We start from the raw sequence: 21952 nt of genomic DNA, 5'->3' as shown, positions 1-21952 counted from the left end.
GGATGCATTTTGTAAGTGGATTCTTCTGTTTGTTTCTCATGCAACTTCATGATGGAATGGCAATACCCTCAATTTATTTATTAAGTTTTTAATAGAATGCAAACCATTTCCTGGATGGTTTCTTACACCAAGCAATCCTGGATAAGCATTGCTTGGTGTAAGAAAACAGATTAATGAAATCTTAAGAGCTTTCTACACACAGATCCTAAACACAGAAAGAAAATCTCTTCTAAAAAAGCACTCTAATGTCACTACTATAATAAAGAGCATATTTTACCCTATTTTTTCATCTTTTAAAAGACCCAGAGCACAGGCACAGTTGATGAAGCATGTATTTTCACCTGAAAAAGGAGAATATCCTGTCAACTTTTCAAATTATTGTTGCATCATTCATGTATAAAATGAAATGTCAACAAAGTATAAATGAAACCAACAACAAACTTTTATTAGTTCAAACATTACAAAAAGTTAGGGAGCAGTTTAAAAGAGTTTAAATGCCCACATTTAACAAGTTTGTCTGCAACTGTATGCACACAGCTACTTGACATTGAACCAAGAGAAAACAAATGCTAATGATTCTGAAGAACCAAAAAAATTGATGTTTCTACCAGCAGCCTTGCAAAGAAACTTCTCAGCCTCTTTGGTGCAGAATATGAGGTAGCATAAAGAAACTAACAGAGATGTCTCAAGTAAAAGGTGTTTTCTGTTGTTTATATGCCATCATCTTTAAAAACTACAACCTGAGCATGTAAGCTTCTTACTCAGTGAGCTGCAAGTGTAGCTTTGTTTCCTTTTTGTTTTGAAGGCTACAGATCAGATGAACTGAAAACAAGAGTTCTACCATGAAGCATTTCACTTCAGATTGATCTGCTGAGCACACACAGGGGATGAAATGAATCAGCATCACATTTCTCCCTGAGGTGTGCAAAATCAAGAGATTAGAAACGTCATCAAGGGATCTTCACATGGGAGATTAATTACATTATGTATATAAATATAAAAGACTTCAGCATTTTTAAAAGCAGGAGTAGACTTCAAAGGACAATGTGAGGTTTTGAAGAAGAGGAAGAAGTTTTTTCTGTTGGTTTTTTTTCCAAACAGCACAACACAGCACCTTAATTAGGAATTCTGGCAAATGGAATTATTGTATGTAAACGACATCTTCAAGTTTTTAAAACCAAATTGAGCCCAGAATACTGACTCAGTACAACACTGGTTTACACTCCCTTCCTCTTCAAGAGCTTCCCCAGTCACTTCTGCAGGTAACTGCTCATCAAGGTGAGGGAATACAGCAATATCCAGCAGGAAGGAACAGAGTGCTTCATATACTGGTTTGTCACCAGTAAGCTGAGTGCTTTACTTCTGTAACCATCAGCTTTTTCAAGAAATGTCTGTTACCCTGCTGAAAGGAAACTTACAAATAATGGAATGCTTCCTGTTTTGGCTGCCTGCAGGCTGAGGAGTGCACATCAGCACTGACACCCCAATTCCCAGCTATTTACATTAAACAGCAGCAGAAAAGTGTTGCAGTGTGAAGATACAAAGTCCTGTAGAACTTTCCATCTTCCCACTCATAAGATGTTACACTTGTGGATACTTTCGTGAGCCCCGACTGGAAGATTCAAGATGTAGCAAGTTAAGGAAGCATTTTATCAACCTTAGGCTTTCACAAAACCTGTTTGAATATGCATGGATGTTTGCAAAGAAAGCAGCTAACAAGGTTCTTTCCTGTTTAAACAGGAGATGGAAACAGCAATAGCTAAAGCTTATTCAGTACAATGCCAGAGAGAAAGAAAAATTTACCAAGTCATCTGAAAGTGACACTGTTTTCCTTTCCACCAAGATTATTCATGAAGCAGATGTGTTGAGTGGAAGAAAGCAATCACACTGATGTTAAGATGCCAAGAAACCCAAAATGATCACAGGAAAAAATGCAAAAGCATTAAAAATTAAAAATTCAGGCCTCGAAATCAAAAAATTATGGCCAAGTTGACTTGCAAGTCAGCATTGACTTTTTCTGCTGTTGAAGACAGAGAAGGTCTAAACCCATCCACTAGCTTGATCTCAAGTGCACTTCTGGCAAATCTAATCAGCACATTTTGTGTGCTGCCAATCCCTGTTAAAAGTACAACCTAAATAATCAAAGATCTTCCCAGTCTCCCCTCAAACCTCAGCGAGTCAATCCCAGCTTTCCCCTTTCCCAAAGCAGCATGGAGCAAAAGGATATCATTGCCTGGGACTGCAAGTGGCAGAGGAGCTTCTCCAGGGGAGGATAGCAGCACAGGGAGGGAACACAGCCCACCATGACCAGCTTGTGCTTGGCTCTGGTGATGGCCACGTTCAGGCGGCGCCAGTCCTTCAGCAGGGAGCCCAGCTGCAAAGGAAATGCCACTTGCTTTGATTTTCCCTATTAAACCATAAGTAGGAAAAACTTATGGACATAAACCACTCATCTTCAAAATGCATCTGAACCACTGAAACTGACTGGAACATGTCAGGAGCCAGGGCATCCCTCTGGCTGTCCTGAGCAGCCCAGACCCTGCCAGGGGGCTCACAGACCCTGGCACAGAGCCCAAAATGCCCCTGTGGGTTTGATTGTGACCCATGGAGCAAATTACCAACCCTGTATGAAGATCTGCAAGCCATGACAAATTAAGTAGAATGACAGTGAATTTATCACAAGGTGAAAAAGTAGATTTTGGGGTTTTTAGAATGGGGGTTCAGGGGGCAAGATGGATGGATTTGTGTGTGTCCAGTCTTCTTCTTCTTCTTCTTGGCCTCCATCTTCTGCTGTGATGCTGGCACTTGCAGATTGGTTTAGAGTAGAGGCTCGCTGTCTAACATAGATGATAGGTATTGGAAAGTGATTGTAAACATTGCACACGTAGTTTTTAGTATAAAGACACAACACCACCCCAGGGGCAGGTAGAGTGCCTGGACTGTCTTGGTGAGCAGATCTTAGCAGGACAGGAGAAAGAATTTTATAGATAAGGAACAATAAACAACCTTGAGACCGAGAAATGAAGAGCCCTGACTCCTTCTTCAAGTGCCAGGCTGGGAAGAGACTTTCTAACTTTTCTTGGGGTCACTGTGAGCAGCAGAGATCCCAACAGGAACAAAGTTAAAATGACCAACTTACATTTTCATCAATGCTGTTCCTAACAAAGGACACAATTATGATACTTTTGTCTCTTCCTTGGTATTTGTCAACTGTGTTCACTTCCACTCTGTTCTCCTTCCATTTTGCCATCAAGTCAGTGATTGTTTTTAACTGATGTCTGTAGGGTGAGATGATGCCAATGTCCGAGGGCTTACAGCCAGCCTGAATGAAGGAGAAAGCAGAGAAAAAATCTGTCACTGCAGTTGGCTTGGGAAACTCGGTATGGTCAGAAAGATCCTTCTAATTAATTTTTTTTATTAGCAGTGCCGCAAGGTATTGTATCGAAATTAAAGGAACTCTAAGTGTAACAAATATTAACTAAAGGAAATAGAAAAATGAGGATTTCAAGGATATCTGTCTTTATGCCAAGTTAAGACAAAGCTTGGGAACTTGGAGTAACTCATGTTTTCTTTCTTCTTTAGACTGCTAGGTGAGCACTTGAAGCTCCTGCTCTGTATTTCTGGATGAAAGAAGGAACGAAAGCAAATCCTCTCCCCTCCCTCATCTCTTAAAAGAATTTGGCATCCAGCTTTTTTTTTTTGCATGTCAGATCCAAGCAGGCAAGGACAGGGAAGGGAATGCAGACCTCAGGCTCCCCACTACACTGACATGAAACCAACCTTCAATTTATCCTGAAGATTATCCCCCAACACATACAGCCACCACTACTAAAGCAAAGTAAAAATATTAAAGTCTCCCTCCAAACCAGGTAATAAAGTAAAAGATACCTTAATAAATAAGGATGTGAGGAAAAGCACTATTTTAGCTTCTGTCACATTGCTTATGCCACCTTTTTCTGCATGTTCTGGTGCTGGGACCTTTAAAAATACAAACAGAAAACAATGATTTTGCTGTCTGTAATGGGGTACTGTGTTCTGTCCCTAACTCACTGAGTCGTATGTGGATTTATACTGATGGTATGAAGTAAAGAAATAAAGTTAAATGCTAAATTTTACTAAACAGAAGAGTCTGCACTGTGAATTAACTTCAGAATACTGCACTTGCAACACAAATTGGAACAATCCCCAAAATAAGTTTCTAACACTAGCTTGTCACCTTAAGAAATTGCCAGACTTAATCCTCTGACTTTACAGTTCAGCACTACACATCACAAATCAAAAAAACCCAAAAATGGACATCTTCCTGCTGCTAAGGCAAGAGAGCTAATGATATTCTACATGGGACTTCTGCTTTAACACTCTCCATACAGCATTATTTACAGTGAATTTTCTTCATTCCATGGCAGAAAGGATAATTTTTTTACATGTTTGAAAGCCAACATTTACGCCTACAGCAAGAACTATCCAAAATGGTAATATAAATTGTACTATAAACTCCCAACCTTTAAATATTCACTGAATTTACCATTTCTTAACTATTACCTGCCATTTCTATGTCATGTATGAATGAGGCCGACAAGCTCAGGATGTAAACTCCTGTCACTGTAGTGTCACAGTTTGGTAATTTTTTCTCTTTGCTTGACTCCTGCCTTCTCTGGAGTTGAAGTAGCACCAATAGCAATGAAAGTGTGTTTGGAAGCCTCCAAACCCCCTGAAGAGCACTGTTTAACTGCACAGTTAATTTCTGACCACACTTGCATTAGTGTAGCTAAAAACAACACAAAAATAATTTCAGGAAAGAAGTCCTAAAAGCTGTGTCATGCTTTTGATAACACATACTTACATTTCTATTTCTCCTGTTCCCATAGGACACCAGCAGAACCACCAACAAAAACAACTTTGGCCTAGAAATTCTCAGAGATTTGCCCTAAATCAAGGATGTCATTTTTCAAACCACCAAGCTGTCAGAGAAGTGCAGACTGACACAGGGGCTGGCAGAATAGAAATAAATAGATTTCCCACTGCTGTCACAAACTTGTTGCATTGGTAAGCAGAAAACAATAGAGGCTTTTTCTTCTTTTTTTTTTTAAAAGCCAGCATAATAAATGCAAGCTTCCTGGTGGTGTCATGGTGTTTTTTCCTCTTCCTTCTCTCTCTGTTTGTATCCCTCCCTCTCAAGTCTACTTCATAAGCATTTCTTGGTTACCCTATAAACAACACAGGGAGGAAAAACCTACTATGAAGTCAAAGGAAATAAAAGCTGGTTCTGTTTGTTGTCATGTTCAGTGAGGTTTTTCATTTCTCCCTCCATGACTGCCACAATACATGCAGTTCTGACAGGAAGTCCAAAGGGAGAAATGGCATTACAGCCTCATGTTTTATCAAATCTAGAATATTTTGGAAATAAAAATTCTCCTCCTGGCTCTATGAAGAGGACAGCTGTCTTACACTTGAGATGGGCTTTCTAGGGAAAAAAATGTAACAGAAGCTCTACTTTTTCATTAGCAATTTGCTATAATTACTAGATAAACAGTGGTTCAGCCAGATTCCCATTAACAGGCCTCTTCCCTGGGACCAACTGTCTGCCTTGCTGGGAAAGGAACTGCAGCTGTCGAGGCATTCCTGGAAAATGTCTCTGTTTGGTTTAGACATTTTCAGAAATTTCTGTAAGCCATCAAAGTAAACACTGCTTGTTTTTAGGTCATTGAAGAGATTCTATCAAACTGCTGGAAAAAAACATGAATCCTGTACAATGTCCGAGAGCATAGAAACACTGGTGAGTTCTGACCAGGGTCAGCATAAAAGATCATAAAAGCTGATAATTATATCAAAATTATATTATATTATTGGCAAAACACAGTATTAATAGGAATCAACACAAAACCTGTTAAGGAGGAAGAAAGACTCAAATCATAATCCAATCACCAAGTATAGTGACAAGTACTGGAGACCACAAACAGGTACTAATTTATTCATCTTTTTCCCCATGTGTTTAAACTCTTCTACATTTTTCCTGCATTTCAGTTTCTTTGCAGAATTTTTATCTGCACTAGCATTTTATTTCCCAGCAGAATTCTGGGTCTTCATGAAAGGACCTACAGCAATTTATCCATCCCTTACACTTCAATGCACAGAATGTCTGCATTACAGCATGGAGAATTGCAGTTTTTGCTGCCACTGGCTCAGAGCTTTGCCACACCGACCCTCAGCCAATGGAAACAAGGACACCCAGTATGGCTGCACACCTTGAATAGGAAGAACTAAGTTCAAAGCCCATTCAATATTTTCTGCAATAGTATCTAAATTCAAGTTTTCAGCTGTTCTCAGGTGTGACATTTCCAGCAGCAGCTGTACCACCCTGCCCAGCTCTGCCAACAATGCCAAGGATGTTTTTGTGTGCTGCACACTTCACATGATGCTGCAAGAACACTTCCTGAAGTCCCCTGTTTTACCCCACCTCAGCTGAATGAAGTTTTACATGCTGAAAGAACACAATGAACTTTACCTTCTCTGTGTTCAGAAAACACACAGCTGTGTCTGGATCAAGGACTTCTTTCAGCCATGACTTAGAAGCATCCCCAAGGTCCAGTTTCAATTTCTTTAGGTTGGGCAAGTTAACAGTGGCATTTGACACCTTCTCTGAGCCACATTCCAGTTTGCCTTCATAGACCAGCATGTTACTCAATGACATAATCTTACTAAAGATTTAAAAAACAAGAAAAGGCATAAAAATCTCACCATTTCGATCCCACATCAATAACACATTTCAAAAAATAAATGTTGAAAGTACCTATTCATCCTGTATTGCACAGTTAATTGGACAACAGCATTTTGGTTTTGTTCCAGCCTTTTAAATAAGCTTTCACTCATGCCAAGATCTCTGTTACAACACAAAAAATCAAAATGTGTCAATCAGAACACTGCAAGAGCCTTCCCTGAAACTGTGACTAGGAACTGTCCAGCAGCATTTTCTCTTACCTTGCTTCTGCATTCAGCACAAGAGGAGGCAGCTGCTGATGATCCCCCACCAGCACAAACCTTTTGGAGCAGAACAGTGGGCCCAGGCAGACGAGCTGGCTGATTTGGGAAGCTTCATCAACAATGCAGAAGTCAAATTGCTTCTGAGCAAAGATGGGGTGATTCACTCCCATGCAAGAGGTTGCTACCACTGGCTGAAAATGGAGACACATTCAAGGATAAGGTACATTTTATACCCTTTAGCACTGTATTCTCCATATCAAAAGAAAAACTAATTCTCATTAAACTGAACTAAACTGTAAAATCACAGAAATCAAAGTATTTAGCCTTGAAATCAGATCAGCATCACTTAGATATATGTTGGCCTGATATGTTCTTGTATCAATCGCCAGTGACAAACAAAACCAGCTTTAGAGCAGACTGTAGCCTACAACTTGTTCCTGTCATGTGTTCAGAGTGATGCCAGGTTCTATTCATGGGCAATTCATGGAGTGTGCTGAAATGACTACAGTGAAAAATCAGGTGGTTTGGGTTTTTTTTCAATACTGAGGAAAAGATAAAACAACAACAGCAGCACAGTTCTTCTGTGCTGTGCTTCCACTGCAACCCAAAATGACCAAAATAAGAAATGCCAAGTCATTCCCCTTTTGACTTCAGTCATTCCCCAGCAATACTTATCAATAAAAAGTAAATGGCAGCTTTTGTGAAGTTGGCATTTACTGCAACTCCCATCAAACTTTATTCTTTCAGTGAATTTAATTTAAAGCTGCCACTGACTCGTGTGACCCAGCTGCCATTATGGTTAGCATTGACATTCACACAGACAGCACTCATATTTCAATCAGAAATAAGGCTTTGGCCAGGTGAGCTCCACAGCATTCCTCTTCCTCTCCCCATCTGCTGATTGTACTGATGGCACAAGGAGCACCAGTGGCAGGGAGGAGGCACAAACCGCAGCAGAATGTAAAGAATGCTAAAGGAGGCTGCAGCAGCCCATTCACAAAACCTCAGATAGAAGCACTGGAGTCTTTGGGCCTTATTACTTACAATGATGAGTTACTTTGTGTGGACATAAACAAAGCTTCTCAACTTGCAGACTTAACGTAGGTCATTACTGGCTATAAAGAAATTGAAACAATGCAGAGGTTGAGTATCTCTTTCAGCTCAGATTTCTTACAGCAGTACACACCCTTGGGATGGGGTCCTTCTCTGGAGCACCCAAACAAAATACTAATGTAATTATCTTTAATAATTTGAAGGGCTAGCAAAAAACCATTTTTCTCACCTGACTATTATAGACCTCTTCCAAATCTGTTACAGACTTAATTGATCTGGACCTGCAGATTTCTTCTTCTGTATATTTCTGAATGTCTGGGTGAACCTTCTGAGCTCGGCCCAAGCGCAAGAAACCAACTTTGAATTTGGCCAACTTCAGCAGGACATTGTCCACAGCTGTGTGTGTAAAACTGGTCAGGAGGACACTAAAGCCACAAGCAGAAAGAATTCTCACCTAATGAGCAGCAAAGGGAAAGAAAAGGAGAAACTGTTAAGGGGAAGCAGAAAAGGATTCATCTGCAAGAATCAACAATGCCAGGTTTGCTAAGGTGGAAAACACAAGGCGTTTTGGAGGGAGGCAATAATAAACATGACCTGGTCTGTACCAGTCTCCCTGGCCAGATGTGTCAGCTGACATTGTGGGCAGCAGTCCTGAGGGCTCCCATGGCCAGCAGCCTCACAGGGCTGCTCACACAGAGCCAAACCTGGATGTGCACTCCCAAGGAACTGCACTCTAAGATCCCCAGGGTAAGCAGCAGCCATGCAGCCTGTTCCAGCCTGCTCCCACAGCACTGCTCCCATAGCAATGCAGCCACTGGAGGGCAGTGGGCTGATCTGAAGACAGCAGCAGCCATGCAGCCTGTTCCAGCCTGTTCCCACAGTGCTGCTCCCATGGCAATGCAGCCACTGGAGGGCAGTGGGCTGATCTGGAGACAACAGCAGCCATGCAGCCTGTTTTCCATGGCAATGCAGCCACTGGAGGCTCAGGCTGATCTGAAGACAGCAGCCATGCAGCCTGTTCCAGCCTGTTCCCACAGTGCTGCTCCCAGGGCAATGCAGCCACTGGAGGCTCAGGCTGATCTGAAGACAGCAGCAGCTCTCCAGCCTCCTCCTTCCACGAGCTGATGGCAAATGGAAGCAGGGATGCACTGCTCTCCCATGAAAACCTCCCTCAGCCCACAGCCTGAGTGCAGCATGCTCCTAGAGCGCTCTCCTGGGGAGAAGAGCAGCAGCAGCTAGAGGAGAGGGTGGCAGAGTGCACATGGATGCAGCCCCACAGGTTCACACAATCCACAGAGGCTGCTCAAGCCAGTACTACTGGCTACTTCCTCTTTTGAGCTATAACTCAGGATTTGAACACTTGCTGATATCTGGAGCCAAAGAATTTTAACACTAAAGCATCACAGAAATGATTAAATATCACACTTCACTCTCCTCCCTCCCACATACATTCCTACACAAGCAATTGACCATCCCACTCCACAAAGTCCAATTTTAGTTCTACCAAATATAGGTTAAGCAAAAAGAAGTGTGTTTTCTTCCTTGAAATTATACATATACAGTCAGATTAATTCATGACGCTACACAGCTGGTTTAATTCTACCCTCTAAATCTCACCAAAAAAATTAAAACTCCAAGGTACATGATCTTACTAGAGCACATATTGTAGTTGTTTTTCCTGTTCCAGGCATGCCCACAATAAGTGTGTAGTCCTTTGAAAGCAGCACTTGCTTCATTGCCTGTTTCTGAGGCTTATTTAGACCTTTCAGAAGAAAAAGCAAAATTAAATTACTCCACTTCATCATAATTGTATTCATTACTAAAGTCACAGGAAAATTGTAATTTCCTCCTTCACTAAAGCCCTTAATAGAGGCAAGAACTGAGCAAAGTGAAGGCATGACATTAAACATAATACACAAGATAAGTAGTAAAAGGTCCTAGAAATAAGTCACTGGAGACATTTTTATTTTTAGACTTTTGTGGCTTTTTTTTCTAATATCTTAATTGACCACCTCCACATATTGTGTCTAGGCACTTGTGTTTGATCATACCACTTTCACACCAAACACACAGCTCACAGCAAGGGCTGATGAGCTGCACATACAGCAGAATGTTGTTTGGAATAAACATCACAGCAGAGCTGGTTTGCCCCAGCCTGATGCAAACAAGCAGCACATTTCAGCTATCTGGACTAAGCAAAGCTCAAGCAAAGTAAGACTTCAAACTGAGTTTTTATAAAAAATTCGGTTTACTCTAAGACAATTCAGTTAAATTTACGTTTTCACAGGCAGATCTGTCAGAGCACAAGGAAATATTTCCACCAAATACAAGATGCTGCCTCATACCTAAACAAGTTTTGTTTTTAAATCAATGCCACAAAGCATGACACTGTGTTGACACTTGTCAACAGCTTAGGAAGAGTGATTGATTACACAAGTAAATATTTCCCAAAGCCCATCTCCTTCCTCTCCCTCCATCCCAAGAGCTGTCTCTGTCCCCTCCTCCTGTAAAGGTTACAGAGGGAATCACAGGGCCCTCTGTCTGCAACTGCACACTGCAGCCTCTAGCAACAGTAAAATAAAGCTGTGAACAAGGATCTGATCAGGTCTCCCTGTGATTAAATGAGTCTTCAGCTAGTTGGAAGACATGCAAGGTAAGAACTTGGTTTTAATTTTTAAGCTGAGAACTATCACAGGACCCCAAAGTAGGGAAAACTCCTTACATTTATAGCATGATAAACACTTTGGCTGTAGAAACACACTACTAAGCAGAGCATTTTGGGGAAAGTAATTTTGTACCTTTTAAAATATTTGCAACAGTTTCCTTTGCTTCAGGAGGAAGGACAGAGCTCAAGTGCTGAATAAAACATGGTTTCTGGAAATCAATGATCAGGTTGCGGAGCCTTTCACTGTGGATAAAAAAAAAGCCAAAACTGAGCTCAAATAAGAGTTACCAGTTGAGAAACTTCATCTGAAAATATTGAAAGCATGAATTTAAGTTGATTTTTCATACCTGACTGGGCAATCTTTCATCAATTTAGAAAGATTTTTAAAAGGGACTCCTGTACCAACATCTCCTTCATCATGATCCAACCTGAATACAGTGTTCTTGGGGAGGCTGGACAAATTCCTGAAGGATGACAAGAACATGGATGAAATAGTTTTGTTTACCAGCTGTATGCAGATTAAAGACTTATTACTACATGTTAAATGATATCTTCCAGAGATCCCAGAGTGAAGCAACAGCTGATTGAAATACACTATTAACTGATCTAAAGAAAGCATGATCCCAATGAGGGATAACAAAACATAAGCCCAATTTAAAGACAATATAGACTGAACAATGAAAGTTACTATTAACACAGTAATCACTGTATCCATATAGATTCATGCTAGAGATGTAAGGAAATGGAGTTATAATGTGCTTTTATGCAAACAACCTGGTTAAATAGACAGACAGGCATACATAGCAGGTACTGACAGTTTCAATCAAGACAAGAGAATTTCTGAAGGGTAATACTGCAAAGCCACTGGTGCCTTGTGAAGGCTGGCCTGGAACAGAGACTAGATGGAGCTAAAGAATAAAACAGGGATTTATTAAAAGGATCTCCTCAATGGCTCCATCCTGGGGAGCACAAGAGCCCAGCCAGGGCTGCACCCAAGGTGAACCAAAATGGTCCCAAAATGAACCAAAATGGTCACAAAATTGACACCTGGTCAAGGGGTCTCTCATCAGTTCTGCTCCATTTGCACCTTGCAGTTCATTGTCCCATTCCAGCTCCAGCCCAGGCAGTCCCACCCTGCTTGTTTTTCTCTCTCCAGCCCACGCTGTTTGTGCTCTGGGGCTGAGATCTGGATCATTTGTCCTTGGTGCCCAGCTAGAGAAAGAATTGTTTTGTCTGCCTACTTTGTGCAGAGAGCTCATCATCCTCTAATATGAAGCCCAGACCCACACACTAAAGCAGCACAGAATGTGAAAAATAGAAAAGCTAAACCTGAGGCATCACCAGCAAGAAGAGTCAGGACATGTCACAGCTTTTTGGACACCTAGCAGCACCCTTCCTCAAGCCAGTGCCACAGTGTTTGCAAACAGAGACTTTTCTTTTTGTCCTATTACCTGCCCAACAAACAGGAGACTTTTGTTCCACTGGCTTCTCTAACATAGCCAGTAGCCAAACCAAGCAAACCCTTTTCCTCTCCACTCACAACCACTCGATCACCAACCAACAGGTTTGTCCCAGGTATGGCACCGTTTCTACGCTGGAAAAAATGCAGATACTGTCCCTCAGAAACTTCATGGACTTCATCAACTCTGACCATGTTTCCAACACAATCTCCAGCCTTCTCTCTGAAGGTATTAAAGCAGAAATATTTTAATAGTAAGATCCTCTCTGTAAGAGAACTATTAAGAATAAAACCCCACAAATTAAAAAACCATACCACCCACAAGCAACCATCAAAACCAAAATACAAAACAAACAAAAGGAAGGAAGGAAGCATCATTGGCATGAGTTTGGAAATTAAACCTTACCTTTCCAAAGAAGGTGTCATCCATATATTTTTGTATCCCTTTTTATGCTCTCCACTTTGCAGCTCCAAGGTCAACATCAGATACCAGAGGCTGAAATACTCCAGGTGGGAGGGTTTCAGGTGCTGGGTCTCTCTGTCAATGACAGGCACCAAAGCAGCAGGAAAGGCCACACTGGGCATCTTCTGCTCCACGGCCCTGGGGACAGAACCAGCCACACAAAGGCTCAGCCTGCATCCTTTCTCACCTGCAAGCCCAGCTGTACATAGCAACGACCCAAATACCCACTGCAACATACCAGACAGATCAATTTATCATTACTTGAATAAAGTAGAACCTGCATCCTTTGTTCAGATGCATAACCTTGTATGGGTAACTTCACATCATCTCTATCATTTTGAAGGGCAGTAAGTTAATCAAAGACCAAATAAAGCATTTCAAAGATAGTAACATATACATTTACAGAGTTCACCTTTTACTCCTTTTATTGTAACTACTGTATACTATTTTGATATTTAGCTAAGCAAGGGAGATTTAATACTTATTTCAAAACTAAATATCAATAGACATAATACCAAATCATACATTAAAAACACGACCAGAGAAAAGCTTCTTCAGAAGTAAATAGTTCTCCAGCCATATCCTGCTGCTGCAACAACTGAGTATCAGAAGCAGGATTTCACAGAAGCATATCAGGGATACCCACAAAGCTCCCTCAACACACACCTTGACCCTTCTAATTTTAAAAACAATCAGGCATTCTATTTCCACAAGACCACCCCCAAGGCTCTCCTTTTCTAACAAAGCTCATTTGATCTCTTCTACATACAATTCTGGTTGGTCTTTGTGCAGTATAGAGACTAAAACTTGTAACTTATTGAAACAATTCAGTAAGTTTGTGTGAAATTTTATGGAATATTTGCTCACTACTTCTGTTGACCAGGAGATGCAATAACACTTCAGCAGAGTAATATCAAGGTATTACTTGTGTCATACCCTACAGGGAAACAATCCTCTACAGAGTGAAGCTGAAAAAGTGCTTCTCCAGCCAGAACTCAGGCCCAGAGATGGCCCCTTGCAGGGAGCTGCAAGAATATAGCTTTTTAAACAGACCTGTTATTGGTATTTTGTATTTTGTTGAGACTTATGTCAGATTTTGTCTTGTAAAAAGTGTACCTAAGCAAACATATTAAGTCTCTGTGAGATCAGGAGCTGAACCATAAAAGTTGTAGAGAAATCTGTGGAAGATTCTTTTGGGGTGGAAAAGTCTCTGGTATACACAAAACTGTCAACCACAAAAATGAAATTATTATATCAAAAGATACAATTATTCAATCTCATTTAAAAACATTAGTCAGACTTTTTTTTTTTTTACCTGCTGTACAGAAAGCAGTTGTGCATTTGTGAACAGTATTTACACGTTTGACTGTCATCAATCACAGGAGGCAAAGCAGCAAGCTGTGAATTCTGCCTTCCCACATCAGGTTTATAGGTACTGTGTGTTAAGTAGAAGGCCACATGATTTCTCAACTTCATTAATTCTGTCAAGAAAAGGATAAACTTAGCTGATGGTTTTGCTTGTAACAATTTCTACCTCAAAAGTAATTAGCTATCAACTTTTTAGTCAACTAAGAACTGATTATTCACAAAGTCCTTGCACTGTATTAATAAAACAACTGATTTTTTAACATAAATGTTAGTAATGAGTGAAGTAAACTCTTAGTAATGAGTGAAGTATCTCCAAGTATTGTAACAAGTGAAGCACCCCCAAGTACAGCTATTTTCATAAGAGTAAACTTTACAGTTCCAAGGACAGATTTTAGTGATATTTAAGAGAATGGTGGTCTCCAGAGAAGGGGAGCAGCTTTACCTCTCCGGTCCATACGAGCTGCAGACACAGGATACATCGTACCAGTTTTCAGATAAAGAAGAAATCCAGCTTCAGGATCTGCCCTCCGCTCTAAGCTCAGCAATGTGTACAGAATAACCTGCAAACATTACACATAAACACATATTTACAATACATATCGTTCCAGTATAGTTGTTGTGGTTCACCCCCAAGCACCACACAGCTGCTCACTCTCCTCCCCACCCCTGCTGAGGGTTCAGATAAAGACAGTTTACAATGGAAAAGAAAAGCCACACATGCAAGCAAAGCAAAACAAGGAATTCAGTCACAGCTTCCCATGGTAGGGCAGGTGCTCAACCACCCCCAGGAGAGCAGGGCCCATCACATGGAGTGGTGCCTCGGGAAGGCAAAACTGCATCACTGCAAACCCTGCAGTGCCCCCACCCTAGGCAGTGAGTGTGCTGAGCAGCTGCACGGTCTGGGACACCCCTTTGATCCTGGGGTCCCCTGTCCTGGCCGTGTCCCCTCACGTCCATCACCCCCAGGAAAGGCCCTGCCTCTGTGTGAGCCCTGCCCAGCCCCAGCAGCAACATCCCAGTGTTATCAACCTGTGCTCAGCACAAACCCAAAACACAGCCCACGCTTATCTCCTGTGAGCAAAACCATTGCTAACCCAGTCAAAACCAGCACAGCATTAAAACCAAAACACTTTCTAAACTGTATTTAGTTCTTCCACAATTTATATGGCTAAACAGCCATTATTATCACAAGTCTTCCAGAAGCTGCAAGGAGTAAGAACTTCACCAAGGATTTAAATTAAAAGGCATCTTTAAAACCTTATATCGAGGCTACCACCACTCTAAATCAGGCCAGCTATATAGAAATATGTATAACTAGTTCCTGAAACAGTTTGCTTCAACCTCATATTTGAATGTAGTGAGACTGGAGAACAGACATTTCAGGATAAAAAACCCATAAGTGTGCTTGCAGGTGGTAAATGTACACACTTCTTACTACTAAGTTCACTTGAATTTTATACCAGCAGCTTTGGGCACGCCAGGGTGAGCCATCCATGAATTTAGATTATAACACATACAAAGTGTTTCATACTCATAAGAGAAAACAGGTCACCCAACAAAAAAAGCACACAGAGCCCTGACAGTGAAATGGGCCATGAGGTGCCTGTACCTGACTCCTGTGCTCGATGGAGTTGGATTCCTTGCCAGACTTGAGCTCCAAAGGCATTACCCGAGACTGCACTCCAGCCTGGCAGTGGATTTTCACCCTGGCTGTAACATCAATCTTGCCCTTCAGCCCAAACCTGGGAGACCAGATGTTCTCCTCAATGTCCAAGATATCTACAACCTCTATCTTAGAAGATACATCTTCTGTTTTCCCACCATTTGACCTAGGAAGAAAATTAAGCCAGAAGTTAACAATTTCTCTTAATTATTAATATTTAGACATTAAAATGTGTAGCAACTAAATACATAATATTTCTGCATTACAAATGCCCTTTAGGCGCTAACTTGAGAAATAAAATGCATCAAGTCTCACTCAAAGTAATCTTCCCATTAATAGAGGAAGCAACATATCAGAAACTAACTTCAGTTGTTTCGCTATTCACCTAAATTTCAAAGTTAAAATGAGACTTTAAACTGTTTTTAATAAGTTTTTGGTCTTTTCTCAATAACCACATTCTGTCATACACTTGACAGTAGCACACAGGTTTTGCTCAGGCCTGCCATTTCACTGAAACTTTAACACTCTATAGTTAAAATTGACAGCAAGAAGCCATGGACAAGAAGAGCTCAGCAGCATTTGAGTAAAGTCACCATTTCACCAAAGAAATCTTTTATCAGTCAAGAACTCCATTTCATTAATAGTTTCACATTCTGATTTGCAGCCTTGCTCATACCTACAGTAACCCCTACTTTGGTCAGCAGCTCAAATACCCTTGCTCCTCTGCTCACTAAAAGCCCTGGTTTGTACCACGCTGCTCACAAGGATTTAAAGATTTTGAAGTCAGTTCCCCCTCAGGCTTCATGTCCTGCCCAGTACTCACAAAGGCAGCTAAACAAGCAGCACAAGGGCAGCTCTACAACCAGTGGGGCCATGAATTAGCTCCAAATCACCCAACAGATGTGTATAAGGAGTTCCAAAAATTTCAAGTGAACTAAACAAGATATACAACATAGAAGGGTTTAAAATTTAATTCTGGCTTCTTACAGTTTTAGTTGCATTTTGTTTTGGTTTGCTGGATTGTGCATGAAGTCTTCTGCCCACTTAAAAAATGATGGCAAATATTCTTCTATTTCTTGCATTATTTGTGCTTGTTTCACATTTAAGAGATACCTAAAAACAAAAAAGACATGCACATGAAGGAAACAAAGTATTAAATCTGCTGCGGTCTAAAGAGATTTGCCTGGAGTAGCAACAAGATCATTGGAAGTAACTGTCAAGTTCTTATAAATATCTATAAACTGTAGATGACAACAGTTACATAGAGGTTCAACTCAATTCATAAAAGTATTAACTGAACGTCTACACCAGAACGTCCATTTCTGGTGAAACCTTTGAAACAACAGGTACAGCACAGTGAGAGCATCAGTGTGGCAGATGTGATGAAACAGAATTAACAGTCTGACTGCAGGAAAGGAGCACCAGACTCATGCATTTAAATATGGCTATTCCTACAATTCGTGCAAGGTGGAATAAAAAATTAAAAGACCATTTGCTTTTAGTCTGGATATCCTCATCTGCTCCTTACATGCATTTTGGCAGAACATGACACAGAATGTAATTTTGTGGCATTAGACAATTCAGTGCTGGCAACCACTGGAAATAATGTCATTATTCTACAGCAACAGAGTGGATTTTGCACAAAAAGGTTCATAGGAGTGCAAATGACCACAGGCAGCAGCCTTATGCAATTTATTTTTCAGTCCCAATAAACAGTAGCCTACATATGCAAAAAGGAATTGCAAATAAAGTTTCATGGAGGCCCAGAGGGACATGAAGGCATTTCAGCAGCCCCAATTCAAAATATTGTCTTCATAACAGAACTAAGAGTTATAAATCTTGCCACTACAGCTTTAACTTCTGACTCAACAGATAGTGATTTTGCCCAACATACAATTTAAAAGTCTATATATAATGATTTTTAATTTACATGAGTAGAATTGTGTTTTAATCCAGCCTGCAGTAAAATGTTAAAACTAACAGCCATTCATCTTGCACTTCCTGAGGGAAATATTAAGCATTGCCTAGCATTTCTATTAGCTCTGCTGAGAAAATAACTTAAAGGTCTTCTAACAACTGAGACTTTAACTAACCTGATAAGGATATAAAATTAACAGAAATTCAATTTTGGTCAGTCACAAGGTTCCAGGTTCATTGCTGGGGATCATAATTAACTATTTGTCCCACTCAAAACAGCTTTGGGAGGTGCCTGGAAATCTAAAATGTTACAGACACAGACACTGCAACCTGCTTGGCCTAAAAGTAAAAAAGACCCCTGCCACATACAGTTACTCCAAAAGAGTAGTTCAGATATACAGAAGTAGCTCAGCAGGGAAGGCAAATAAAACTAAGCTATCAAATGGGGAATTATCTTACTAAAAGATCCCTAATTTCCATTAAGCAAAGTCATTTGGCAGAACACTCTCCTGATACCAGTGCTACACTTTTTAAAGTACAACTGAAATTGCTACTTCAAAGTGTTCCTGCCCTGTGTTCCACACATAAAAGGCAGCTGCAATGCTACTTACATTTCCTTGAGGTACTTCTGTCCATACACAATTTTATTTGCTAGCTCTTGCACCCTTTCTGGTGCCAGGTCATTGGTGACTGACTGCTGGAAGATGTCATGAAGAATTGTCCCAACGAGCATTTGGGGCGAGCCTGGTTCAGAGCCCTGCAACAGAAGGGATGTCACCATGGCCGAAGGTCTGTGCCCACTTCATGCCAACTCCTCTGGCAAATTCCTGCATTTGCTTTGCTGCACATCACAGCCTGCACTTATTTAGCCACAAGATCACGACAGCTTTCACCTCACTAGTGATTATCTGGCCAAACCTGCCTGAACTGAAGGGGTCTCACCTATTGCTCTATCCCAACCCTGACAGTGTCAGGATACAATCCTTTGTGACTGGCAGGCAAGAAACAAAAGCACAGATTCAAATAAAACTGTCAGAAAGTTCTGCCTGCACGCATTTCCCAGTGCAAATACATTCCTTTACAATCTTGCACAGATTTCTGGCATGAAGCAGTTTCCTGCCTGCCACCAGCTCACAGAAAATATCCCACGTGTCACCAGGATGGCTCAGAAGCCACCAGCAGGGCTGGGCTCTGGAGACTCACAAGAACTGAAAGTGGTAGGGAATGACCTTGACAGGAGTCACTACCAAACACTGTGGTATTATGGATCTCTCACAGATTTCTCTCACAACAGGGGGATGGTGCTATCCCAGTCAGGACACTGTGCATTGTCCCAACAATTATTTTATCCCCCTTACTCCTCTAATAAAGGGTTGAAAACCATTTCATGGTCTTAATCTCCTGTACTTCATTTTCTTGTTCCAGTCACAGGTTCCCAGCCAGGCTGTTTACCACTCCATTAAAATCCCCTTATTAATTTGGATTTGTATTCCTATCATGTCTGGAAGTTTTCATCAGCTCAGACTGGCAGCTGTTGCTGCTCTGTTTATCAGCAAGGACACTACCACAAATATCTCTCATATATCAGCAAGGATAATACCACTTCTCCTCTTTCCAAGATCCAGCAGCTGGATTCAGACTCCAGAGTTAGCCCACACCAATCATTAACTGAATTAGCCACATTTTTCAGAAGCTGTTAACTTGGCCAAGTGTGGTTATATTTTCATATGGATGGCAGGAGGCATATCCCTCACAAAGGATTCATACCCACAAAAAATGCGGCAAGAGATTATCAAAAAAATTATCAGAATTATAAGTGGAAAGACCATTTATTTAGCCCAGTAGCTGCATTAAAGAGTATCGCATTATTTCAGGTGCAATTCTCAAAAAGACAAGAGAAGCTCAACCAGAGGCAGTTTCCACCCCAAATGATTCTGTGTTGTAAACATCACGAATTGCTAATAATGCCATTTCCAAGAGGCAGATGCATCACTGAGCTGAGGCAGCAGTGCCAGGGGAGCAGGAGCTGGCAGGCAGTGTGGAAGGAGCACTCACCCTGAAGCGTTCGCTCAGCACTGCCCTCCTCATGCAGCGGATGCTGCTGGAGATGGCGGTGCCCGAGAGCAGCAGGTCTGGGTACAGCACCAGGTACCCACTCTGGGCACTGACCACCCACGTGCCACAGCTGCACTCCCCTTCCAAGTGCACAATGTCCCCTGGAACCACGGGGACAGACTCCCTGCAAGGGAACACACCCCACAGTCAGGGCTTGCGAATGACAGACACGGTGTATCAGAAATAACACACCAACAGAGCAGATTCAACCTTCTTTCTGGGCTGGATTCTTTTGAGGAGTTGATCTAAAGAAGTCCTGAGAGTGAAAAAAGGCATTTTTACAACGACAAAACTGCAAGGTAATAGTGCCCACTCAGCACACATTACCTGAGATCAGGTACCTCAAGATGATACCCATTATGCTAGCACACTGATAATATTACATTAAACAAAGATTCCTTCAGGATCTTTTAAGGCTGTAAAATTCAACTCACAGACAACACAAACAAAATCCAGTATTTCATTCGCTTTTCAAACATCTGTGTGGATTACCAGCCATTCCTAAGGATGCACAGCTCTGTACTTTCCAGTGAGGGGGAGGCTGTAATTGTCAGGTGCTTCTCAGGGTCACTTCCATTCCTCTGGATCACGCTGACCTCCAGCACACGGTATCTGTTGTTCAGCCCATTCCTCAGGATCGCATCAGGTGAGTCAGCCACTTTCATCTGAAAACTGAAATTACAAACTAATTACAAAGAAAACAGCCAACCTACATGCAAAAAGAGGGAAAGCTTCAAATATAAACCAAATTTTACTCCCCTTCAATTTTTATAAGTATTTTGTTTGGTTTCTTTTTTTGTTTTTTTGGGTTTTTTTGTTTTTTTTTTTTTTTTTTAGTTCTGTACGGGAAGAGTGTGGGAAATATCTATAAATATAAGCAACTTGCTATTTATTACAGTTAGCGCTTCATTTTTGTGTCCACATATCTATAAGCACCAGTAAACTAATTATAACTGTACTGCAAACCCTGTGCTTGGGAGAAAGTTTGTGTCTCACAGCCCCGTCCCGCAGGCCCTCACAGCCCCATCCCGCGGGCCCTCAGGAACCCCGTCCCGCCGGCCCTCACAGCCCCGTCCCGCCGGCCCTCACAGCCCCGTCCCGCCGGCCCTCAGGAACCCCGTCCCGCCGGCCCTCAGGAACCCCGTCCCGCCGGCCCTCACAGCCCCGTCCCGCCGGCCCTCAGGAACCCCGTCCCGCCGGCCCTCAGGAACCCCGTCCCGCCGGCCCTCACAGCCCCGTCCCGCCGGCCCTCAGGAACCCCGTCCCGCCCGCCCTCACAGCCCCGTCCCGCCGGCCCTCACAGCCCCGTCCCGCCGGCCCTCAGGAACCCCGTCCCGCCGGCCCTCACAGCCCCGTCCCGCCGGCCCTCACAGCCCTCAGGAACTCCATCTCGCCGGCCCCCGGAGCCGCATCCCGCCTCCCCGCGCCCAGAGCCGAGAGCGGTTCTCAAGTTCAAACCCCCCGCGCTCCCGGCCGTCTCCGCCCAGCTGCGGCTCCCCGCGCTCGGCCGCTACCTGTCGGCCATGGGCAGCTCCCGTGCGGAGCTCAGCTCGGCCCGGCTCAGCTCGGCCCGGCCCGGCCCGGCTCGGCTCCCCAAGCCCCGCGCCCCGGCAGCGTTGCCGCGCGCTCCGCCAGCCCCGCCCAGGGCGCCCAGCGCAGCCAATGGGAGGCGGCGGAGGGGGCGGTCCCCGCGCGCGGGCTGAAGGCGCGAACCGGCGCGCGGCTCCTCGCGCCGCGGCCCCGGGAGGGGCGGGGCCCGCGCCGTGAGGGAGCGCGAGGGGCGCTGAGGGCCGGGGCCGCAGCCGTGCCCGCAGCCGTGCCCGCCGGTAATTCCCACTTTGTCAGGGGCTGTCCCGCCCCCGGCCCCACCTCTGTTACCGGTGCGGTGATACGGGGTAATATTAGACGTGCCTTCCGCTCCCAGTTCGCTTATGGGCCACTCTGAGCCCGAGAGTCCAACCCTTCCCCTCAGAAAGATGTGTGGCCGCTGGCGTTCTGACATGGTGCTGAAGTTTCAGATACACAGATCTCACTCTGCTGCAGAAAGGACAGCTTTGGCCCATGGTCAGACATCCCAACAGAAGGATCGAGTTCACACTGATGAATTTTAAAAGGTGAGAACATTCTTAAGTTAGGCCTTTACAGTTTTATTTGGGATAGTCCTGAAATATATGCAGTAAACTACATTAATGCTGCTTCCCATTGCAACATTATTCTCTAAGAGAAGTTTAATTATAATTTTATAGTTGCTTGTTGATATAATTAAGT

General features: G+C 42.7%; 1 protein-coding gene across 1 annotated transcript; it reads right to left on the bottom strand.

Annotated features, from left to right (window-relative positions):
- Positions 1 to 503: 503 nt before the first annotated feature.
- DNA2 (DNA replication helicase/nuclease 2) lies at positions 504 to 21073 on the bottom strand. Its single transcript, XM_058810640.1, has 21 exons — positions 21033 to 21073; positions 20177 to 20356; positions 19625 to 19808; positions 18181 to 18326; positions 16640 to 16765; positions 15599 to 15818; positions 14432 to 14549; positions 13937 to 14102; positions 12565 to 12759; positions 12151 to 12381; positions 11047 to 11163; positions 10833 to 10942; positions 9687 to 9796; positions 8264 to 8488; positions 6979 to 7172; positions 6791 to 6880; positions 6506 to 6698; positions 3889 to 3978; positions 3140 to 3322; positions 2228 to 2374; positions 504 to 1628 (listed from the first exon to the last, which is right to left on the bottom strand). Exons 1-21 carry the CDS (start codon positions 21071 to 21073, stop codon positions 1572 to 1574), a joined length of 3123 nt encoding a protein of 1040 aa, XP_058666623.1. The 3' UTR covers positions 504 to 1571.
- Positions 21074 to 21952: the final 879 nt, after the last annotated feature.

The sequence above is a fragment of the Ammospiza caudacuta genome, chromosome 9, assembly GCF_027887145.1.
Source record: "Ammospiza caudacuta isolate bAmmCau1 chromosome 9, bAmmCau1.pri, whole genome shotgun sequence".
Lineage (NCBI taxonomy): Eukaryota > Metazoa > Chordata > Aves > Passeriformes > Passerellidae > Ammospiza > Ammospiza caudacuta.
The sequence above is the reverse complement of the archived record's forward strand: the minus strand, read 5'-3'. Positions and strand labels throughout refer to the sequence as shown.

Coding starts and splice junctions, on each gene's coding strand:
- DNA2 (XM_058810640.1), bottom strand. CDS start 21,073: ATGGAGTTCCTGAGGGCTGTGAGGGCCGGCGGGACGGGGCT. Junction 6,699..6,790: donor GTGCAATACAGGATGAATAG/GTACTTTCAACA, acceptor TTAAATCTTTAG/TAAGATTATGTCATTGAGTA. Junction 1,629..2,227: donor ACTTGCAGTCCCAGGCAATG/ATATCCTTTTGC, acceptor TTAACTTGCTAC/ATCTTGAATCTTCCAGTCGG.